The sequence below is a fragment of the Schistosoma mansoni genome, chromosome 6, assembly GCF_000237925.1.
Source record: "Schistosoma mansoni strain Puerto Rico chromosome 6, complete genome".
NCBI classification, from domain to species: Eukaryota; Metazoa; Platyhelminthes; class Trematoda; order Strigeidida; family Schistosomatidae; genus Schistosoma; species Schistosoma mansoni.
Genome location: NC_031500.1, coordinates 3,423,022 through 3,447,052, shown reverse-complemented (window position 1 = coordinate 3,447,052; position 24,031 = coordinate 3,423,022). Strand labels below are relative to the sequence as shown.

The 24,031-nt window shown below is 36.9% G+C and overlaps 1 protein-coding gene and 2 non-coding genes across 3 annotated transcripts in view; 2 read left to right on the top strand and 1 right to left on the bottom strand.

The window, feature by feature from the left end:
- Smp_tRNA_02341_Gln_TTG.1.1 overlaps positions 1-279 on the bottom strand; it is a 659-nt gene extending 380 nt beyond the window's left edge. Inside the window, exon 1 of the tRNA in view lies at positions 1-279. This exon is cut by the window's left edge and continues 380 nt beyond it. This is a non-coding gene — a tRNA.
- Positions 1-23,491, top strand: part of Smp_123260 (putative ubiquitin 1) — a 25,582-nt gene extending 2,091 nt beyond the window's left edge. Inside the window, exons 2-6 of the mRNA XM_018797982.1 lie at positions 6,835-7,523; positions 10,581-11,263; positions 14,147-14,326; positions 14,450-14,500; positions 22,421-23,491. Of these exons, the coding sequence (XP_018652969.1) occupies positions 6,835-7,523; positions 10,581-11,263; positions 14,147-14,326; positions 14,450-14,500; positions 22,421-22,502 (1,685 nt within the window). The 3' untranslated portion in view covers positions 22,503-23,491. The remainder of the gene's footprint in view (positions 1-6,834; positions 7,524-10,580; positions 11,264-14,146; positions 14,327-14,449; positions 14,501-22,420) is intronic.
- Smp_tRNA_00424_Gln_TTG.1.1 lies at positions 11,605-11,671 on the top strand. Its single transcript has one exon. It is a non-coding gene (tRNA).
- Positions 23,492-24,031: the final 540 nt, after the last annotated feature.

The window sequence follows — 24,031 nt, the reverse complement described above, 5'->3', positions numbered from 1 at the left end:
AAGCCGTATTATTGTACAACGGAGTGATCATAGGACATTTCTGATCAGTTAATCGTTGTGGAGATGAGTGAACTGGATTCGAGTACCAGAGTGAACATCACCTTTGAGATGCAGGTACATCCAGCTGACGATCCCAAATAGGACGAAACGCGCGCGTCCTGGATTCCACTGCTAGCCACTATCCATCTTTGCTTATCATGCTTGTGAATCAAGGCTATATCGAGGCAATACGCACAGTATGCACATATGCCAATTAGAGACTGACCAGTTGCAGTCCTAACACATCGATGGGAAGATTCAAACAAACAATACTAAGTGAATTCAATGTTTATGTGTTCAAATAAATGAAGTAACTATTAGTAACCTATATATGTTAAGATGCATTCTTTCTTACCTTGCTTTTCCTCACATGCTCTGTAAATACTGGTTATCTTTGGTGATAAAGTGATACTATTCTCAAGTGGAATTTAAAAATTTGCTTCATAGATGTGTTTAAAGAAATAACCAAGATATTTTTCACTTATTCACGTTCCCATAGTCATATTTTGTTGCTCCATTAAAGATCCAGTTAATAAGTTACTAATTACCTAGTGTGTTATCGCTTCCAGTTTTTCTGTTAACAAAGATCATGTCTAATCATCTTGCGTTTGGTCTTCAACTATGAAGTCCAAGGTTCAAGTCCCTCCCCCGGTTAGGTTTAAGCAACTGAATAGTTTCACTAGCCCTTATGCTTAGAGTGTGACTTCAAACGAAGTGTGCAAATTCATACCTGGCAATTAGTTGTGATTTTTTTTATCACCTTGACATCACAATGTTGAAGTCTTCTCTAAATTCGCTAATCACTATTTTTTCGAAGAATCCTATAAAATATTGGTAAAGTAAATCCATTGGATAGATTTACTGAGTAATTAGTAGCAAATATACTTCTAGTATTTACAATAGTTATATCTTGTGGCCAAGTGCCCTGTTTAATATATAACGTGACGATGCCGCTAATTAGAGAGCAGTGATTTATTGATCGGACCAGTAACACACAAAACCCATGCGAGCAGTCTAGAGTACTTGTCGATCCTGCTTTCTGTCTAGCCTAGCCAGTTAAGTTCAAAACACGTATCTTAGCCTCTGCGATATGAATCAATATATTTCAGACATACTGAGTTTATATACCAATCAAGCAGACCATATTGTACCATAAAATAGAAAATAACATTTATATAAGATTCAGTCAAATGCGGCTGTGAATAAGGGAGATAGTAAATGATAGACAGGGTATAACTCAAAAACGGTAAATCGTATAATAATAGTTCATAGGTCAAAATAAAGCTCATAATAAGGGGGACACGAATATGAATAGTTTAGTTATTTAGCAATTATACGACAAAAATATGTGCATAGTATTGGTTTATAAATAGGTCCCAAAGTTATCATTCACTATTGTTATCGGGACACAACAAGTTAGTAGATTTCATTGGCGTAAGTGCTTAAGGCATAGTTTGATATTGTTCACTGCTTACTTGATGGTGTACCGGGTAAAATTTCACGCTTATATGATAAGTATTTGAGATAGAAAGTGATTTTAGTAAGATAAAGTTTTTGGGGTTGACTAACAGGCATATCCAATCAATTTCTGTGACTATGTACCTGCTCGTATGATCCAAAGCAAGCAGTCATTTTCACTCACTACTGATTCTTAACTTGTTTCTCTTGAGTCTTTTTCGTGATCAAATGAAGTTCACAACCTACCGTCATGAAATCTAGTCATTTAGTTAAGATTTATTGATTTCATTGGTATGGGAAATACTTGTAATCAATAGTTGGAGACACTAGGTGACATTTTACAAAGCTGATCTCAGTGGTTAGTTGCATTTGCTCTCTCACGTTTTATTCCGCTAATTCATTCTTTAATCATTTCTATAACTGATCTTTTTTATTATCCGCCTATACTACTATTCGAATACTCATTTTGATGATTTCATTTCCCTGTAGTAGTTTAAATCTATGCACATATGTGGCACGAATCCATAAAGTCACTGACAAGTGGATTGAGTCATGTTGGTAGTTGTAGACTACCTGGTTGGGATTCGCGAGATGATAACAACCGATGGTTAGAGACCTTGAATGACATGGTTCAAAATCGTTTGCAATGGCGAAGGTGCATCCACTCTTTGTGTTCTGCCAAATTCTAATCTTCTGAATTCTTCATGTCTCTATCTTTTTTCTCTTTCCAAATTTATTTCACTGGACTATAGTCCTTGAATAACATCTTCAAACCGTAATCTTTCACATAATGCTTATACTCTTACTACTTCTACCACTATGGGATTTGAATGGACAACTGAATCTCTGTGCTAATGTTGTATGGCAACTTGAACTGATGTACGTACATACGAAGTTCTACGTTGTGACTGACTGACTGACATATGTGCCAGATCCTATGTTGCATATGACTGGCTGTTAATTTTTGTAAAAACAAATATTTTTATGTATGGCTGTGTTGATTAATTGAAAATAAGATTTGGATTGTGACAAGATTTCGATCAGTAACTACAAAGCCTTTACGAGTAATTAGCTCTTAACTTCTCCTACGTCAAAAATATTATACATTTATTGTATTCAATTAGTTATAAACAACGCAGTCAGAAAGGTAACTGTGACAGATAGAACTAGAAAGGAAGGCCCAGGACAGACTGAGTTGAAGAATACCGATCAGTGACGTGTGCTCCATTGGGGGTAAAAGGCGTAGGTAAGCAAGTGTCACGTCTGGCCGATTGGACGCTATATTCGTTTCCCTAAGCTAGTTCCGTACCCCCGAGCTGGAACTATACACCGACTTGAAGACCAGAGAAAAGGCACAAAGTGTGTGGGGAGCACTTTACTACAGGGTTCATTCATGTACAGAAAATATAGGGATTTTATAGTAATTTAAGAGTCCTTGAGTTTTTACTGAAAGTTCTAGAATACTACTAAACATAGTAGCAGTGTATAAATCATCCAATCAGGATCTCCACATGTGACTTTTCCATTTTCGTTATTTTAGTAACATAACTTCACATAATTTCTAATTAATCGCTGATTGGTTGAAATGCTCCTTGATGACCCCTGAGCTTGTCATGTCGCTTGCGAGAAAAATGCAGGGTCATCCCAACAGCAAGTATATAATATTAGTAAATATATCAGTCTCAAAGGGATACAATTATGCTAAAGTTCTCTCAGTAGTAACCGATTTGTCAGTGAAATTGGCTATCGTAGATACAAATCAAACAGTACCAATCAATTCTCATAAGAGAATACAAACGGTATGCTGGAAAATGCGAACTAATTTAACATTTAGGCAAGATATTGTTATATCCCGAGGAGAATTGTGAATGGTAACTTTTGAGAACTATTTATGGATCAATACGATACGTATATTTCTTATTGTATAACTATTAAGTAACTGAACTATTCATACTCATGTTCCCCTTATTATAAGCTTTATTTTGACCTATAGACTATTATTGTACGATTTACCATTCTTGAGTTATCCCTAGTCTATTAATTGCTGCCTCCCACATTCACAGCCATATTTGACTGAATCTTGTACAAATGTTTTTTCCTGTTTTATTGGTACGATGTGGTCAGTCTGTTTGGTATATAAACTCAGTATGTTTGAAAAACAAGGATTCATTCTTGTTGATGTTGGTTTGTTCTCTGAGCCGGATGGTTGGGTCATACCACAGAGGCTTTTCTGGACTTAACTGGCTGGGCTAGGCAGAAGCAGGATCGACAAGTACTCTAGACTGCTCGTACGGTTTTCGTGTGTCACTGTTCCAATCGATAATTCTCTGCTCTCTGATCGGCGGTTTTATCACGTCATACATTAACTGGGCATCCACTCGGCCACAAGATTTAACAAAATGTAAACATAATTCAGCACAAGGTACCAAAAATCTAAATGACGTTATTCAGATTCAGCGAAATTCTACAAACATATATCATGTAAAAGAACAATCTACAACATTGGTCATGAATCGTAGCAAAATATAATCCGACTAAACTTAGATTATGTAACAAATCAAAGCTGGTGATAATCCAGATTGAAATGAATAAACCTGAGTTAATTAACGTCAAATGTATGAGCCAGAAAAGTAGTAAAGCTGATATGATATAATTAAATAAGGTCATGTTACCAGGGTAGAAAAAAAAGGTTGACAGCTAATTCTTTTTTAACACATTAATCAGGCGTCAAGCGCTTGATCAAAATTACTCCAACAGGTTCTAGAAGACATTGCTTACTTGTTTGTCAATAACCTTGAAGATTTCATGGTTTCTATTTGATATCCTATGCCCAATAGAGAATTCTAGTAGTCGCTACCATTGAATTTCGTTATTCCGTTTGATAGAAAGCTTTTTCGAGACATGATCACAAAATCTTGGATCGATTTTTCTCTCTATACCAAGTTAACAAATTTAGCGAGTAGATGTAAATCTACACAAATATAAGGGAGATACCTGTTGATCTTTGATTGTAGATCAGAAGGGGTTTTGTGGAGATTTCAGAATTTTCATAGTTGAAACTATGAGTCAGTTGGAGCTAGACCACCATGGAAAACCTGGAAGCACTAGACATCCGTTTCGTTCTATTGTGGGACTCCTCAACAGTGCGTATCCACGATCCCGCATCGCGAGATTCAAACACAGGACCTACCGGTCTCGCACCAGAGCACTTAACCGATAGACCACTGAGCTGGCCAGTATCCAACGGTGTTAATGTCTAACTTCAACCAATCCATGATTTTGAGAAACCGTTCACCAATTGTCTTCAGTGAGTTGATATCTCTACAACAGACTTAGTTGAACTCCACTGGTCACTGCTTCCCATTAGAATTCAAGGAAATATCTCTTGAAGTCAGTCACTAGTGAGTATATGATTATAGATCAGAAGGGGGTTTTGTGGAGATTTCAGTATTTTCATAGTTGAAATCATGAGTCAGTTGAGACTGGTAGGTCCTGTGTTCGAATCGTGCGGGATTGTGGATGCGCACTGCTGAGGATTTTCATAATAGGGCGAAACAGCTGTCCAGATCTTCCAGGTTTTCCATGGTGGTCTAGCTTCAACTGACTCATGATTTCAACGATGAAGATCTTTTATTGAGCTGACGAAAATGTTTTTTTTATGGATCACCTCATCATCTTTTAGGTTGAAATGAGTGAATCTTGAACTTTTACTAACCGTATCTTTTTCCTTTCTCACCATCCTTTATTCGATATTTATCAATGAAATTTTGTAGTAAGCAGTTACCTCTGTATTCACTACTGCAAGATCCTTTTGTATGTATTTGTGCGTGTAAGAGAGAGACAGAGAGAGAGAGAGTGAGAAAATCCTTTCTATACGCATGCTGTATAACACCAACATTTTGTTTTTTGCGTGATTACTAGGTTTCCCATCTCTTCCATCTATTTGTTTTTTTGGTATATCATATTTAATCTTTGATCCAGGACAAGGTGAATGCTACTAATGTTGTTTTTCTAATTTTGATATTCCATGTTTGATAGCAATTTCGTTTTATTTGACCATTGATCATAACGGTTGAAATATTGATTCACTGCTCTTTGACTACTCATTCATTTTCGGAATTACGTTTCCAGTTTAATGGAAACGCGTATTGTTCTTGAGTGGATTAAACTGTCAGCTAGCCAGTAAGGTAGGAACATGATTTTACTTAGCTAGAACACCGATATCTTCTAACGAGCTATTAGGTGTTTATTTCTTAATCACCTCCTAATTGATATTTTCATAGTTCGACTGCATAAGATTACGGGAATATAAATTCAATTCACTGCTCATTTCCTAAAACTTTCCAGGTATTTTGTATGATTTGTACCCTTATACTTATTGGATAAAATTAGCACAACACTTTTTTATCGAATAGCTGGATTCTTGCTATTATCAATCTATGTGTCAATAGCAAAGAAGTTGGATTGTGCAGCTTACGATTCGAGAACAATGACCGTTTCTGGAGATAACAACTACCGAAGTCGTCAAACACAGTGCTATTTGAGTTATTTCGGTTTAATTTAATTTAACACATAAATATTGGTACAAAAGGGCACCAGATATATATGCGCCACACAAATCTCATTTGATTTGTGTGAGGGCTGTGATACTGCCCAGGTGCCCAAATCGAAGCAGGTGGTTTTCTTAGGTGGCCACATCCGGATTCTTTGACCTAAAGATCTGATCCACAAGACAGTGGAGCATCGTGAGGAGATGAAGTCCCATGGTAGCCGGTGACCAACGATTGGTTCATACGCCATTTGTTCTCTCAGGATACTGGAGCTTATTTGCACCATTGGTTTGGAATTGTAGTTTTCCAACTCCTCTAGATGGACTCTCCGTGTCCACCAACCCGGTTATAGCACCGGTCATTCGCTTTTCGTCCTCTCAATTTCGTAAACAACAGTAATGCCATGAGAAGGCAGTGTGTAGGACTTCCCTGTCAGAGGCTATATACGCGTGGCCATATGAGCGCATTCCGAGAGGGAGAGCGGACTCTCCCCACTCTCAGCCCTACCAGGGCATTCGGGGGCCGATATCATGGAAATAAATATAAATTCTTAAAAATATTCTAAGTAAATAGTTTAAGCAAGAATACATACGTAGCCGGGATTGTGTATCAATCTTAAACTGTTCAAAGTTATAAATAGGAGTGGACCTCTTAGATATTGTAATAATGTCACCAGGTTGTTTAGTCTACCATTTGTTTTACGAATAAATAAGTTTAGTTTCTTTGAGAGTTGCTGCACATGCTAATCTATTTCATGTCTGTTTATTTTGTTGTTGAACATCATTAGGTATACCTACTCACGATCAACACTTATTATACTCCGGTGTTGAATTAACTGACCAAACAATTCTATCTACTGTAAATATTGGACATGGTGCTTTATTGCTTCTTGTCCTAGGATTAAGAACTGGACCATTAGGTAGATATGATTTGTGCACATCAATCAATCAAAAATATTCCAATAATGACATTTCATCACAGTCTTCTATTAATAATAATAATAATGACGAAACGGAATATACACGACTGTTGTCTCTCTTGTCATCCTCCTGTTCTTACTCATCTGTGTCATCATCATCATCATCAGCGCCAACTGTCGTTTTTCCATCGATATGTGTAACACCTGTTGTCAATGCAACTAAAATAACATCAAATGAATTAGAACAAACTGAAACTAATCTGCTAATGAATTCATTTGAATCCTATAATGATAATAATGATGACACTATTAATTCTAATTGCTTCACATCATCAGATGATGAAATTAGTCGAATTGCTGAAATTCTTGGTTATGCTATTGATAACAATGAACAATTGTTGTCACCTTCATTATATGATTTTCCTACGACAGTAACAGATGACAGTCAACTGTATGACTATGATAATTGTGATATTGATGGAACTGATATCTATTATGATTATGAACAGTCGTTCAGTCCATCTCAGCAATTGAATTGGTTATTAACACCGAGTTATGTAAGTTTGTGAAGTGTTTTTTTATCGTTGATGTAATCTACATTGCTTAAAACTGTTGTGTTGTTTAATGTCTGATACTGATATCTATACGCAAGCCCTTGTACATGAGTGAAAATGAATTTTTTTATGTGCTAACCGAGTTGATATTTATGCATAGACTCATTTATAGTATATATTTGTCCTTTAGAATATCAAACTCCACCTGTAGCTTTTCTAGAGTTACTGCCGGTCCTAAGCCCGGGCAAAGGAGGAGGGTTGGGCATGGGGTCGGCAACCCCATCTCTTAGGAAAAAAATCTTGTTAAGAAAACGTCGACCAGATTAAACAAATTACATCATTTAAAATCTGCCCTGAGAGCTGAAGGAAGAATTAAGACGTCTCAGGCAGAAAACGGAGATTCTTCCGAAGTCACGAGGTCGATGCCTCTTCTAACAATCAGAGCAACAATTTTTATAGGTACATGGAACGTCCGGACAATGTGGGAGACCGGGAGGACCAGTCAAATAGCAATGGAAATGACCATATACAACTTGGTAGTACTCGGAATCAGCGAAACCCATTGGACCCAAGCTAGACAGCAAAGCTTAGGTACGGAAGAGATGCTACTGTACTCCGGTCAAGAAGGGGAAAATGCTCCACACACTCAGGGAGTTGCTCTAATACTGTCCAGAAAAGCACGAAATGCACTTGTAGGATGGGAATCTCATGGATCCAGGATAATCAAAGCATCATTCAAAACGAAGAAGTACGGGATCACAATGAATGTTATCCAATGTTATGCACCCACCAATGATAGCAACGACGATGATAAAGATCAGTTCTATGAAAGGCTGCAATCAATCATAGCGAAGTGCTCAAGGAAGGACCTCACCATCCTGATGGGAGATCTAAATGCTAAAGTCGGCAGTGGACAACACAGGATATGAAGATATAATTGGACGACATGGACTAGGAGAGATTTGTAAACCTATGTGCATTCAACAAATTGATTATAGATGGCACAATATTTCCACACAAACGCATACACAAAGCTACATGGATCTCGCCGGACCACACTACAGAGAACCAGATAGATCATATTTGCATCACTTAGAAATTCACAAGGTCAATGGGTTATGTGAGAACCAGGAGAGGGATTGACATAGCTTCAGATCACCACCTGGTTGTGGCCAAGATGAAACTGAAGCTAAAGAAACACTGGACAACTGGGGAAACAGCATTATAAAGGTTTGATACAGACTTCCTTCGAGATACTGACATACTTAACTCGAGCTGAAGAGGAAATTAGGAAAAGATGTTGGAAGTGGATAGGGCACACATTACAGAAACCATCAAACTGCATCACGAGGTAAGCTCTAACTTGGAATCCTGAAGGGAGACGGAAAAGAGAAAGACCAAAGAACACAGTACGTCGGGAATCGAAAGCAGACATTAAAAGGATGAATAGGAACTGGGACGGACTGGAAAGGATTGATCAGGATAGAGATGGATGTAGAGTGCTAGTGGGCGACCAATGCTCCTCCAGAAGGGGTAACAGGCTTAACTAAGTGATCTTTAGAACACCAAACCGCTAATGGTGTACGTCTCCTTCCTTGGAAATTCAAGACATTTTCTGACCAATCATGTGCACCTGTCATTTGGGCGATTTTTGATTGTCCCAATGTATCATTTTCCCTTTCCGGAAAAATAGGTCAAGCTTTTCGGATTCAACTGAAGGCTTAGGACACAAAACTTTTTAAACATGATTTAATATTAATCGTGGAAAAATATCACCCAGCTGATAGCTGTTATCAGTAAGCAATAGATAAGATTTCATGTCTACATTTGCAACTGAACGATATTTTGCGAAATCCGAAGCTTCTTTTTTAAAATGTGTCTTACATTTTTTACAGGATTAGTCGGTTTCAAAAAGCTGACTTATGAAAAATGATTTCATACATTAAGTAGTAGTAGAGTAACCGATGTCATGGTTGTCCTAGTCTGTAGTGCCACTCGTATTCCGTTGACCGAATGCGCGATTTGACCACTAGTCTATGTGATTTAATATTGCGTGCACTATGTGTTTTGATGTTAGGGGGCTAATCACATTGTAACTTAGTCGATACAATTAGATTCGGCTAAAATCAGGAACAAACGTGACATAAACTATTCTACCACTTAGTGATTATTCAATCTAAATATTTCATTTCTATATCGCTACCAGAATAGCTCACTGTTTATGTGTGACTGCGAATTTCACAGAAAGCATTAGTTCTCTCAGGTCGCCCAATATGTTCTAGTTCCATTGTTACTACTGTTCTCCTGGGATTTGTCTTGATAGTTTCATATCACAGTACTGGTATAGTGTAGCAAATTGAACCGGTTTACATTTGTACCAGGTCCTACGCTGCTTATAATTGACTTGTTCAGGTCGAACTAACACGAAACCTATTTCAAGAGAAGTGATTTTTTTCTGATTCCCTCCAACCGGTTAACATCGAAATGTGAATCAATAAGTAGTTGGAATAACTGTGAGAAACCAGTCGATTCATGTTCAAATCATCATCAATGCTAATAATTAGTTTGTTGTGTTGTGTTTTTTTTCCTTTAAATAAACACCAGAATTAATTTATCCATATGTACGTGTACAAGTTAGAACCCAATCAACACTAAGGATTACTCGACATACATGAAGTTAGTCACTGTTCAATGATTAATCAATTGTAATTATCTCAGTCTTGCGGGTGGTCATTCGCAGCCCGAATAGCTCAGCGATAACATCTCTGATTATGAAGCTTGGTGACACGGGATCGAATCCACCAGGCAGATTACAAGTCTACCTTACTTATGAAAACTAAATATTATAAAACTTAGGTTGTGTAGGGTTTCCTGTCAACTACCTTCAACCGCCACTACCTTATATCTCAACATAATGCATACTAGTCAAATCACTTGACTATTTGCTTTCAACTTAGAAGTACTTGACATAAACGACATCGGTCACTACCGAGTGATCAATCCATTGTAAATACAAGCTAAAAACACATAGATTTTTTATTTTTCTACCTTCCTATTCAGAATTTTACACAACATTTAAACATACCAGAAACCAATTCTTATGAATTATGCGAAAATATCAATTCCAACAATTCATCTCGATATATTCATGGATTTAAAACTATTGAAGCACCTTCTGAACGTTGTCAATCAACTGATTCGTTACTTGGTAAAACTGATACATCTACTCCTACTACTAGTAGCACCAATACTGTCTTGAATTCTTCCTATAATTCACGCTTTTCTTCTTTAAAAGAATCGTATTCATCTTTACCGAATATAAATGTCTTAGTTGATAATGATAATAATAATAGTAATAACCTTACTATGATTGATGTCAGCAAATCTACATGTAATAGTGATGAGACAACTGTTATTATTGGCCACAATGATGATGATGACGATGATTGTAACTCGAACAGGCACGATTCCAATTCACCTATTATTCCTTTATTGAATACTACTATTACAAATCTTCCTATATTATCCGGTGATAATACTGTCATGAAGTTATTGAAGAATTCAACTATTAACTTCATGAATAACTTTCAATCCACAATAATTCCATCTTGTTCATATTCATTTTATATAACTATGCAAATTAAATTATTATTGAATAATCCATTTCATTCGAATGAACATGCATCTAATCTAATACCAACTGATAATACTGTTGTGATGCCTAGAAAACCATTATATACAAAGTAAGTAATATTTCTTAAATAAACAGGGTAAATAGAATGCAGTTAATAATAGTGTGGTGTGATCTACTCAAATCCACATAAGTAGTATATGCTGATGGTCAGGCATAGAATGTATTTTGGCAGAAGATCGATAAGGAGAGAAAGGGAACGGCACTCAATTGGTACGAAAATACAGTGAACAAAATACGAGTGAAGATAATCGAATGTATTTAAGCACAAATTACAGACTATCTCACTAAAATGTGATAAACATACTGTAAACATCAATTGGAAGATTCAAACAAACAATACTAAGTGAATTTCAATTTCACCCCATTGCACAAGCAAGTGGCTATCAGGACTCAGTGGCCGAGTGGATAACGCGATGGCGTTTGAAGCAAAAGGTACTGGGTTCGAGTCTCAGAGTGAACATTAACTCTGAGATGCAGGTACATCCAACTGACGAGTCCCAAATAGGACTTGACGCGCGTCCTGGATTCCACTACTAGCCACTATCCTTCTTTGCTTACCATGCTTGTGAATTTAGGCTATATCGAAGCATTAGGCACAGTATGCATATATGCCAATTAGAGACTGACCAGTTGCAGTCCTAAACATCAATGGGAAGATTCAAACAAACAATACTAAGTGAATTTCATACTGTAAACAGTTAATTTGCAAACTATCAATTAATTATCTCAATCTTGACTGTTCCTTCCGCAAATATCAATCCATCTTCTCTGATTTCATTTTTCATACATCTTCGTACCGATTGTGTTTCTTTCCGGTTCTTTCCTTATTGATCTTCTGCCAAAATACATTCTATGTCTGACCATCGCCATATATTACTTATGTGGATATAAGTAGACCACACCGCAATAGAACCCGGGACGTGCTTTTCATCTTGCTTTAGAATCGTCAGCTGGAATCCGAAGGTTTATATATTCATTTCGGGATTTGAACCTAGTACCTTTTTTTCTAAACATCAATTCATTATACACTTTGTAACTCTGAGATGTTGACATATTCCTGCTGACGAATCGCAAATGAGATGAAATGTGCATCATGGACTCTATTAGTAGACACATTCTATCAATTCTATATATACTTGTGTCATAATGGCAATATCAAGGGAATATGCACAAAATGAGCGTATGCCAACTATAAGATTGATCAAAGTTCATTCTTGAATATCAACAATATGATAATACATAATCATTATAAAATTTATCATGTTATAGCAGACCTTTAGACTGATCTATAACGATAGACTCGCTCACAACTGATGCTTTAAAACATGTACATACAAGTATTGTCTGATTATACGAAGAAAACGAATATCTGACCTAGTTTATCTGGGTTTGGATTCAATGAGTTTTTAAATTTACGTTATTTAGAATACAGAATTTTTGGTGCATCAGGACACTAAAAGAATGTGCCATACCAAATTACTTACGTCTGTTACTCCCAATGGAGCATAGGCCGCCGACCAGCATTCTCCAACCCACTCTGTCCTAGGCCTTCCTTTCTAGTTCTATCTAAATTTTGTTCATTCTTCTCATGTCGGTCTCTATTTCTCGGCGTAATGTATTCATTGGTATTCCTCTTTTCTTTTGGCCTTCAGGACTCCATGTGATGAGGGCTTGCCTTGTGATGCAGTTGAGTGATTTCCTCAGTGTGTGTCCTATCCACTTCCAGCTCTTCTTCCTAATTTCTTCCTCCTCTGAAAGCTGCCATACCAAATATGATTATAGAAATAAATTCACTTGGTATTGTTTGTTTGAATCTTCCCATTGATGTTTAGGACTGCAATTGATCAGTCTCTTATTGGTATATGTACATACTGTGCGTATTACCTCGATATAACCTTAATTCACAAGCATTATAGGACGAAACGAGCGTCCTGGATTCCACTGCTAGCCACTATCCATCTTTGATTATAATGATAGAAATAATTGTGAAAAAATAGGAACTGGAAATGTACTTATCATAACAGGGTAAATAGTGAATACGGCTAAACTTTGGGAAACTGTGCTACCTGAAGCTATTGTTCACATTTCCTCTGTATAAATACGGATTACCTGAACTATTGTTGTATGTTCTACCTTTCTCAAGTTATTGTCAATTAATTATGGACTTATCACTTATTTGTTTTCTAATTAAGGCGCAGTTATTTCTATATCGAGATCTCTTATCTATGTTTATGTGTGGTTAAAACTGCTTCCTATTATTATTTCATGGAGTTGAATCATCAAATTGCACTGTACAATGGAAATTTGTCTGCCTGTTATGTTGTTCTGTTCTATTCTGGCTATTGGTCAAGTGGTCGTGAGAAAACGACACTCTTGGTAAGTAAGCGCATGAGACTGATAGGTCCTGGGTTCGAATCTCGCGATGCGGGACCGTGGATGCGCACTGCTGAGGAGTCACACAATAGAACGAAATGGCCGTCCAGTGTTTCCAGGTTTTCCATGATAGTCTAGCTTCAATTGATTCATGATCTCACTTATATGAAATTTTCATTCAGTTAAATTATTCCATTGAATATATATTTTTTCGTTTTAAAATTGTAGACTTAATAAATAGTAATATTTTAACAGTTGAATTCATGAGTTGATCTAAGCTGCACCATCACTGAAAACCTGAAAGCACTGAATCGATTCATGATCTTATGCAACTCCTCATCCTCATTGTCTAAGGTGGATAACTGTTTCCACTCGACACGGATTGAACTCCAAGGGTCACGGCTTCTCACTAGAACTCCAGGAAATCCATCTTGGAGCTAGTTCCTAGTGACCTTAGATTGACTCAAATTCAACTGTTAAAATTACTACAACCTCCACAAATTCCCATACAAATAGTAATATCATAAATTTCTACCAAATCTTTCATTATATTTAACAGCAAGAGTTTTGAATCACCACTGAATCAACATTGTCTTCCACAAATTACTAAAACTCATTCCAATAATTTAAATAACAATGAATATCATATTACAGAAAAGTTATTGAATCATACTAGACGATACAATAGACAAACAGAATTCAACTTCAATTGTAATGATAATAATGATTTGGGACAAATGTGTTTATCGAATACTACCATTGATAGATCTTCATCACATTCTCTTCAGCCGTTATCATCATCATCATCATCCTCTTCTTCTTCCTCCTCTTGTAATACAACTATACATTCAAATCAATCCAGATGTTATGAATGCAATAGACGAACTCGATTAGCTTGCGGTTTCACTTGTCGGTAAGTTATATGTTATATGACAAATAATACTTTGTGTTTGTATTATGTTAACATATTGACTACCTTTTAATATATTTTAAATTATGAAGCTTATTATGGAATTTTAATTAGTTGATCTTGAAGTTGCACACCTACCAACTGTTTGTTAACACTTTAAAGTTTCCATTTTATAATAATCATTATGTGTGTTTAGCTTTAAACAGATGTCGTTGACAACCGTTGGGTTGAACTAATAAATGTCCCCGAATACCCTGGTACGGCCGAGAGTGGGGAGAGAGTCCGCTCTCCTCCAAATACTCTCACATGGCCACGCGTATATAGCCTCTGCCAGGGAAGTCCTACTCACTGCCTTCTCGTGGTTAGGGCGTTGTTTACGAAATTTAGAGGACGAAAAGCGAATGTCCGACGCTCTAACCAGGTTAGTGGACACGAAACGTTCACCCAGGGGAGTTGGAAAACCCTGATTCCAAACCAATGGTTCACATGGGCTCCACGACCCTGAGGAAACGAATGTCGTATGAATCAATTATTAGTCACCGGCAACCATGGGACTTCATCTCCTCACGATGCTTCACTGTCTTATGGATCAGATCTTTAGGTCAAAGGCCCCGGGTGTGACCCCCTAAGAAAACCACCTGTTTCAGTTTGGGCACCTAATCAGTATCCCAGCCCTCACACAACTAAATGAAATGACATTTTCTTGTGTGGCGTATATGTATCTGGTACCCCTTTGTACCAATATTTATGTGTTTACATAAAATAGAATAATAAATACCATGAATCCTACCGCTGTTTTAAAAATTAAATAGACTGACCCCAAATGCCCCTGGTACAGCCGAGGGTGGGGAGAGTCCGATCTCCCTCTCTCAATGCTTTTACATGGTCACGTGCATACAGTCACTGTCAGGATAGTCCTACTCACTGCTTTCTCGCGGCTGGCATGTTCTTTACGAGATTGAGAGGACGAAAAGCAAATGTCCGGCGCTTTAACCGGGTTGGTGAATATGGAGCATCCACCTAGAGTGTCTCCTTGTGTCAATTTTTACGTGTTTAAATAAATAAAAATTAAATAGAGTGTATTCATTGTCATTTTTATTATGATTATTCCTTCAACGTATCCACCTTATAGCCGAGTAAAGACGTGATAAATAGTAAGAACGCATTTAGAAATGGAACAACACCCCTGGTGTGACAGTGAAATGAGTAGCACTTCCCTGACAGTGGCTGTATATGTGTGGCCATGTGAGAGCACTTTGAGAGGGAGAGCGAACTCTCTCTACCTTCACCTGTATCAGGGCATTTGGGGTGTTCAAAAAATCACCCCAAACAGAGAAAAAAATATTACATTATAGAATTCCTCTACACCTGTTTTGAGTAGTCATATATTAGTATGGTAAATAAGTTGATGAGGTTGTGATTCTTCATCGACTGAGATGGTTGGGTGATGTGTTACGTCTGCCTGAACACCGATTACTACGATGCTTAATGCTGACTAGTGTTGGAGGAAATTTAGGGGTGACCAAATCAAAACGTGGCATCAGTCCTTGAAGTCACTAACGTCTAGTCTTAGCCATGTTGGTGGATGCAGACAACTTGGTTGGGTTCCACCTGACTATTGTAACCAATGGTCGAAGACTGTAGGTGACATGACTCAGGATTGATTGATCACAATGGTGTAGGTGTATACACTCTTTGTCTTCTCTTAAACCGTGAGATTAAAATTACTTTGTATCTTTGTATCTACCAAATTATTCTTTCTCTCGCTTTCATATTCTTATATGCAATCTTTTTCTAAATATAACTACCATTAAAGTAACTACTTCTGTGTATTTGGTGATTTATTGTTCTCTCAACTCATCTATATTTTAAGATTTTCTCTAAACTATAGTTTCCATCACAGAAAAATGACTTTAGCCAGAGGGCCACTGAAAATCAGGGAACATTGAGTTGTTTCGTTTTAACGTAAGGATTCTCAGCAATGTAAATTGTTATGGTTTTCGGTCTGATTCAAACACTTCTTTACGCTTGACACAATCGGTTATATTGAATTAAACAGACCCAGAATGCGTAGGAAGCTTTATCTCAAAAACCAAATCATTATGTACATGAATCATAGCTATATATACATAATGATGAAGTGATTCAGATAAATATATACATGGAAGATACCAAGATCTCTTTTTGTATGACCCGACTACTCTTATTTCTTAGTATTCTTCTGACACTACTTCACTCGACCAGTCCCTAAGAATACGGTTGATCAGAAATAAAATTATATTCCAAATAAAGTCAGAAAAGTGGGAGTAACAATCACAGTGAGAAAAATGTTAGTAAATCTGAAATCTATACACAAGAATATTCTGGAGTCTTCATCTATCTGGTTAATTTTTAGCCAATCAGCTTGCCTCAGCATTATCCTGCATGGAACATTCGCTAATCTAATCTATGGCCTGCTAACTGGAGGTGACCTTGGATAGGTGGATACTATAATTCCTTATAATAGTCTGCCCACACTTCCATTTCTCATCCACTATATAGCCTTTAGATAGAGGATGATCCATCTGGAATCACATGGCCTTTTAAACATCGAGGGCATTTAGGTTATATTCTAAGTGCGTTGTCTTTTAACCAATAAGTTTTCATCCGATAGGGTTTACATTTTTAGCGTCAATCAATTTATAATCCTTTGAATAACTTCATGGCTACAACTTCCACATCATTTTTATTTAGAAATGCATAAGCCCCCATTTTTCGCGTATTTCCAACCAGAAACTATATGGATTCTCACGTTAGATTAGTCCGACAATAATAATAATGTACCATGCTCTGGCAATAAAGCGTTTTTCATACCGTATTCTCCTTCATAAAAAAAATGCTTCATTTCGATATGAGTTACAAGGTTAGGCAGTCGTAATCATACATATATGCATATTGCAGCCGTCTCAGTGTAACCACTTAGTGATATAATGGAGTGAGCAGTGTGGAAGTATATTATTTTATTTATTTATTTAAACACATAAATATTGGTACAAGGAAGCACCAGATACATATGAGCCGCACAAATCTCATTTGATTTGTGTGAAGGCTGTGATACTGCCCATGTGCCCAACTCGAAGCCGGTGGTTTTCTTAGGGGTCCACACCCGGAGTCTTTGACCCAAAGGTCTGATCCACAAGGCAGTGGAGTATCGTGAGGAGATGCAGTCCCATGGTAGCCGGTGATCAACGATTGATTCGTACGCCATTTGTTCCCTCAGGATACTGGAGCCAACCCATGTGCACCATTGGTTTGGAGTGAGGGTTTTCCGACTCCCCTAGGTGAACTTTGCGTGTCCACCAACCCGGTTAAATCGCCGGATATTCGCTTTTCGTCTTCTCAATTTCGTAAACAACAGTAATGCCATGAGAAGGCAGTGAGTAGGACTTCCCTGTTAGAGGCTATATTACTCATGGCCATGTGAGAGCATTTGGAGATGGAGAGCGGACTCCCCTCTCTCTCGGCCGCACCAGGGCATTTGGGGGCAATATATTTTGTTTGTTGTTTATTCATTGATGTGTCAATCATTACCTAGAAGGTTACCTATCTTATTGGCAATAATAGCGAACTAATCGATAGTGGGACTAGAGATCATATTACTCTTCTCTTGTAATTTCGGTTTAATGATATGGGTATCAATAAAAGTCAACTATCTGCTTTCTTTTTCGTTCTATCAATTGATTAACCTTTCCAGTCCAGTTAGCATAGATATTTCTCACTAGTTTGTTTGTTCTAATATATCTCTATCATCCTATTCATTGTATATTTACTTTATCATCATTCACCCAAGTATCAAGACTTCTTTATTTAGTTTTTTTTAAACATAAAGTTTTCCCCATAGACAGACATTAAGTATATTTTATAGAGTAGTGGTAGTAGTAATAGTAGTAGAAGTATCAAATCATAATAAAAGTTTCGTCTACCCTTTCTTTCTTAAATCATTTGACCTGAACATTCGGCATTCATTTATTGTGTATAGTTAATTGACTAATAGACGGTAGAATTAATTGATATTTCAAAGGTTTATCATTTATTATTTTCTCAGTTAACAAAGAGCAAATAATTGAAATCGTGAGTCAATTGAAGCTAGACTACCAGGGAAAACCTGGAAGCACTGGACAGCCGTTTCGTCCTGTTATGGGACTCCTCAGCAGTGCGCATCCACGAACCCGCCTCGCGAGATTCGAACCCAGGACCCACGTTGGAGTTAGACATAAACACCATCGGATACCGGTTAAGTGCTCGCTCGCGAGACTGGTAGGTCCTGGGTTCGAATCTCACGAGTGCGGGATCGTGGATGCGCACTGCTGAGGAGTCCCATACTTTCCAGCACACTGGGGTCATAGCTAGTTTCCTGACTCATGGCTTCTTACAAATATTTACTATTATGATTAATCATTACAATCTATTATTATTCTAACTTTCTCAAAATAACCATGAATGAAATGATCTCACTCATAGTTGTAATAATAGTGAATGAGAACACGAGTAAGGACGATCGAATGTATTTAAGCATAACATTACAGAATATCTCATTAAAATATGAGAACCATATAATGAACAGTTAATTTACAAAATAACAATCAATTGTCTCAATTTGACTGTTTCTTCTGCAAACATCCATCCATAGTCTCCGATTATAATTGTTTATGCATTTTCGTACCAATTGCTTACCGTTCCCGTTCTCTCCTTAACGATCTTCTACTAAAATACATTCAATGCTTGACCATCGTAATATACTACTTATGTGGATTTCAGTAACTTACATCACAGTAGTAGTGACCTTGGATATGCATACATATAAGCAGATAATCGGACGACTGACCTTGTCCATCATAAATTCCAGACTTCTTCAGGTTGTTCTAATTATGATCGTCCACAAATTGTTTAATCAATTTCAAGGTATTTAAATATTTCTGAAAAATTTATACTCTGAGTTTATCTACAACATTTTCAATGGTTAAATACATATTTTGTTCATTAAACTAATTGTTTGCAACTCCTACTTAATAAAATACAGTGAAACTAGTTTTATCAGCTTGACTTTCCTTCCTATTCTCTAACTAGAATAAGTACAAATTTTTCTAAAAGCTTTTCTTTATAAAAACTTACGCCTGTTACCCGTTATGGAGCATAGACCTCCGACCAGCGTTCTCCAACCCATTCTGTCCTGGGCATTCCTTTCTAGTTCTATCCAAATTTTGTTCATTCTTCTCATATCTGTCTCCATTTCCCGGTGTAATGTGTTCTTTGGTCTTCCTCTTCTCCTCTGGCCTTCAGGATTCCATGTGAGGGCTTGCCATGTGGCTTGGTTGGGTGCTTTCCTCAATGTGTGTTCTGTTCAATTCCTGTGCTTCTTCCTGATTTCTTCCTCCACTGAAATCTGGTTTGTTCTCTCCTACAGTAGGTTGTTGCTGATAGTGTCTGGCCAACGGATCCGAAGTATTTTGCGTAGACAATTGTTACATTCAAGTTTACTCAATTGTATATCAATTCATCCAATCATTGTTAATTACAGAATTTCTATCGAACTGAGTAATTGTTACTTTGAAACTTTAGATTTTCATATCATCAAAAATGTAAAACTGGTGAAACTATACTATACTGAAGGATCTAAACAATCTTTAAAGTAACCTCACAATTAACCAATTGGACTACAGTTCTTGCGAATGAGTTCTAAAATATAAGAATGATCAGTCAGTCAGTCAGCTACAACGTAGGACCAGGCACACATATGCATCGGTCCAAGTTGCCATATCTCGTTAGCACAACAAGATGAACACCGGATTCATAGAAATAGTTAATTTAGTAGTGGTGGTAGTATATAAAAGATAGGTTGCATTTAAGGATATAGTATAGGAAGGAAGAAACGTTATGAAGCAATTTTAATCTTAAGGTTTAAGGGAGGATAAAGAGTATATACACCTACGCCATTGTGATCGATTCTGAGCCATGTCACCTAGAGTCTCTAACCATTGGTTACGATGACAAACTATAACATATCTAAACCTTAGCTCGTAACCCTAACATCTTGATGTGAACACTTCATTTCATAAGAAAATCATCATGGAATTGTTTAGAAACACGAAATATAATTAAGATCGTAATTTTCAACAACAAACTATCTTCATTAACGTTTTAACTTGGCCCTGATATGTAGTATCGGTTAGTTGAATTTTCGATTGGCCATTCTAGGCCATCGGTTTAATACAGTTTTACCATACAGCTTAAGGTCATTGATCCGTTTATTGAGCGGATGACTTTTGTAATTTTCACTAAAGATTTCATTTCAAACATCTATAGTAGTGTGGTGAACGAGAACACCAGTGGGGACAACCAAATGTATTTTAATACAATATTACAGAATATCATGGTAACATCTGAAAACCATACAGTAAATACTTCATAGGCAAAATGTCAATCTATTGTCTGACACTTCGTTGTTCCTTCCTTTCTACACCAATCACTCTCTGCTTTTATTGTCTTCGATTTCCCCAACCTTCTACCGTCAAGCATTCCGCTTTCAATTGATGATACATGCTTAATTATATCTGTCAACATCAGTAGCACACACCGCAATCTAAGGTTATCTGTTATATTTAGAGCTTTAGATTCTTGCTATGCCGCGTACTACTGGATTACTTGAACGATCGAACCCGCAACGTCTCAAGAGATAAGACAGAAGACTAGTAAGTAGGAATGCTATTCCCAACATAGTATCAAACATAGTACAAAAATCTCATGTATTTATAGTTTTTCGGCTGAAAGTAAATCATCATTTCGGACAACCGATAGAGAAGCTACACGTCAACATTCTAGAATGTTCCTCTAGCGGTGATTGGAAGGAATGTCTTCGGCTTTTTCTGGCCTTCTTGAGACTTCCTTGAGTTTGCCAACCAGCCATCCTTACATTATCGATAACCATGTATTTATGGATTCTCTAAATGATCTTAAAATGAATTCCAAGTTACACACTACAGTAGTTGTTATCCACAACTTTTTGTTATAAAGATTATTGGTTGATGTAGCACAGTTCAACATTGTCGAGTAAGAAAAAAAACATAAATATGATGAAAGTCAGGTCTTGAAACGAAATTCACGAACTAAATGAGCAGGATAATTATCAAGTCTTGGATACAACAACAATACCTACTGGACATTCAAAAGATTGTCAATAACCTTAATCAGAAGAGGTTTTATGAAGAGTTTAGTATTTTCATAGTTGAAATCATGACTGATAGGTCCTGGGTTTGAATCTCGCGAGACGGGATCGTGGATGCGCACTTCTTAGGAGTCCCATGATAGGACCAAACGGCCGTCCAATGCTTCCAGGTTTTCCATGGTAGTCTAGCTTCAATTGACTCATGATTTCAACTATGAAAATACTGAAATCTCCACAAAACCCACCTTCTGATCTATAATCATATACTCACTAGTGACTGACTTCAAGAGATATTTCCTTGAGTTCTAGTGGGAAGCAGAGACCAGTGGAGTTCAACCAAGTCTGTTGTAGAGATATCAACTCACTGATGACAATTGGTGAACGGTTTCTCAAAATCATGGATTGGTTGAAGTTAGACATTAACAGCGTTAAATGCCGGCCAGCTCAGTGGTCTATTGGTTAAGTGCTCCGGCGCGAGACTAGTAGGTCCTGTGTTCGAATCTCGCGAGTGCAGGATCGTGGATGTGCACTGCTGAGGAGTCCCATAATAAGACGAAACGGCCGTCCAATACTTTCAGGTTTTCCATGATGGTCTAGCTTCAATTGACTCATGATTTCAACTATGAAAATAACCTTAATCAATTTTTGTATTACAAGTTACTATTGTTTCTTAAACTTGCTTTTTACTGTGTGTGTTTTTCTTTCTCTCCCTTTTTATATAGATGTGAACGATGGTTTTGTTCTAGGCATCATCATCCAGAAGATCATAAATGTAATTTCAAATTTAAAACAACAGTCAATTGAATCAATGACTGAAATGATGGTATACTTCGTTACTCTGTTGAATTTGATATTTGCTATGAGATTCATTTAGATTATTATTGAATTCGATTATCTTTTGATATCTTGGATGTGTGTGTGATGATGATGATGCTAATGATGATGCCTAAAAAGTAGATTATTTACAGAGTATGATTTCTAAATGTCAATTTCCTTATCCTTTTTTTCATATTCATTAGTAATTAGGTTTTCTAGGCATTAAAAAACTGTCTCATTGAATTGTCGACAGAATCATCATATTCTGTCCTGTCTCTTTTTCTGTCTTATTGTTCCTAGACCCTTTTTTTCATCATAGAATGAATGATTGTTGTTAAGCATAGTCTTTTTTTTACTCATTCCTGGGCTTTTGTTGTCGTTGTTGTTGTTGTTGTTTTGTAAACGAAAGATAAAACAGTCTTATCTATACATAGTTTCTATTCAGTGTCTAGTAGCTCTTTTTGTTAAATCAGACTTGCCAGTACATTCTGATGCATATTCATATATACAAATATGCATATCAACTATTTATTGTAACCGCTTAAGAAGAGATTAAAATGTAATACTTAGCTTTCAACCAGTAGGTTGTGAGTTCGAACCCCCTCCCCCCACACATACACTCCCCTTTAGCTTACTTAGGTTTAGACAGTTAGGCTATACATATATAATATCACTAATACACATGAATGAGTACAGTCCAAAGTCGAGTGAATACAGTCTATACTAGGTATTTCATTCCTGTTAGGATTGACATGTTTGTTTTTTCTAATTCTTCTTATATTGCTTTTGTCACCATACATTCTGACTGACATTTGTTATGTACTGTTTTTTTTTCTAAATGTTTTCATATACTACTAACCTTTGTTTTTATTCTTATTTACTTTGTTAATGAATTTTGTTTAGAATTTCTTTCATTGTGTATTTTTTACGTGGAATGATTATGTTATACGAAACAATAAAGGTTATTATGTTCATTTAGTATTGTTTGTTTGAATCTTCCCATCGATGTTTTTAGGACTGAAACTGGTCAGTCTCTAATTGATATATGTGCATACTGTTGCTTATTGCCTCGATATAGCCTTAATTTACAAGCATTGAGGGCAGAAAAAATGGGATAGTGGGTTAGGCAGTTGAAACCCAGTTTTGACGCGCGTTTCGTCCTATTTGGGACTCGTCAGCTGAGTGTACCTGTATCTCAGAGTTGATGTTCACTCTAGGACTCCAACCCAGTACCTTTCGCTTCATACGCCATCGCGTAATCCACTAAGCTTCTGAGTCCTGATAGCCACTTGCTTGTGTAATGACCAGTTGCAGTCTTAATCATCAATGGGAAGATTCTAACAAACAATACTAAATGAATTTAAGCTTCACCCCATCGCACAAGCAAGTGGCTATCAGGACTCAGTGGCCGAGTGGATAACGCGATAGTGTTTGAAGCGAACGGTACTGGGTTCGAGTCTCAGAGTGAACATCAATTCTGAGATGCAGGTACATCCAGCTGACGAATCCCAAATAGG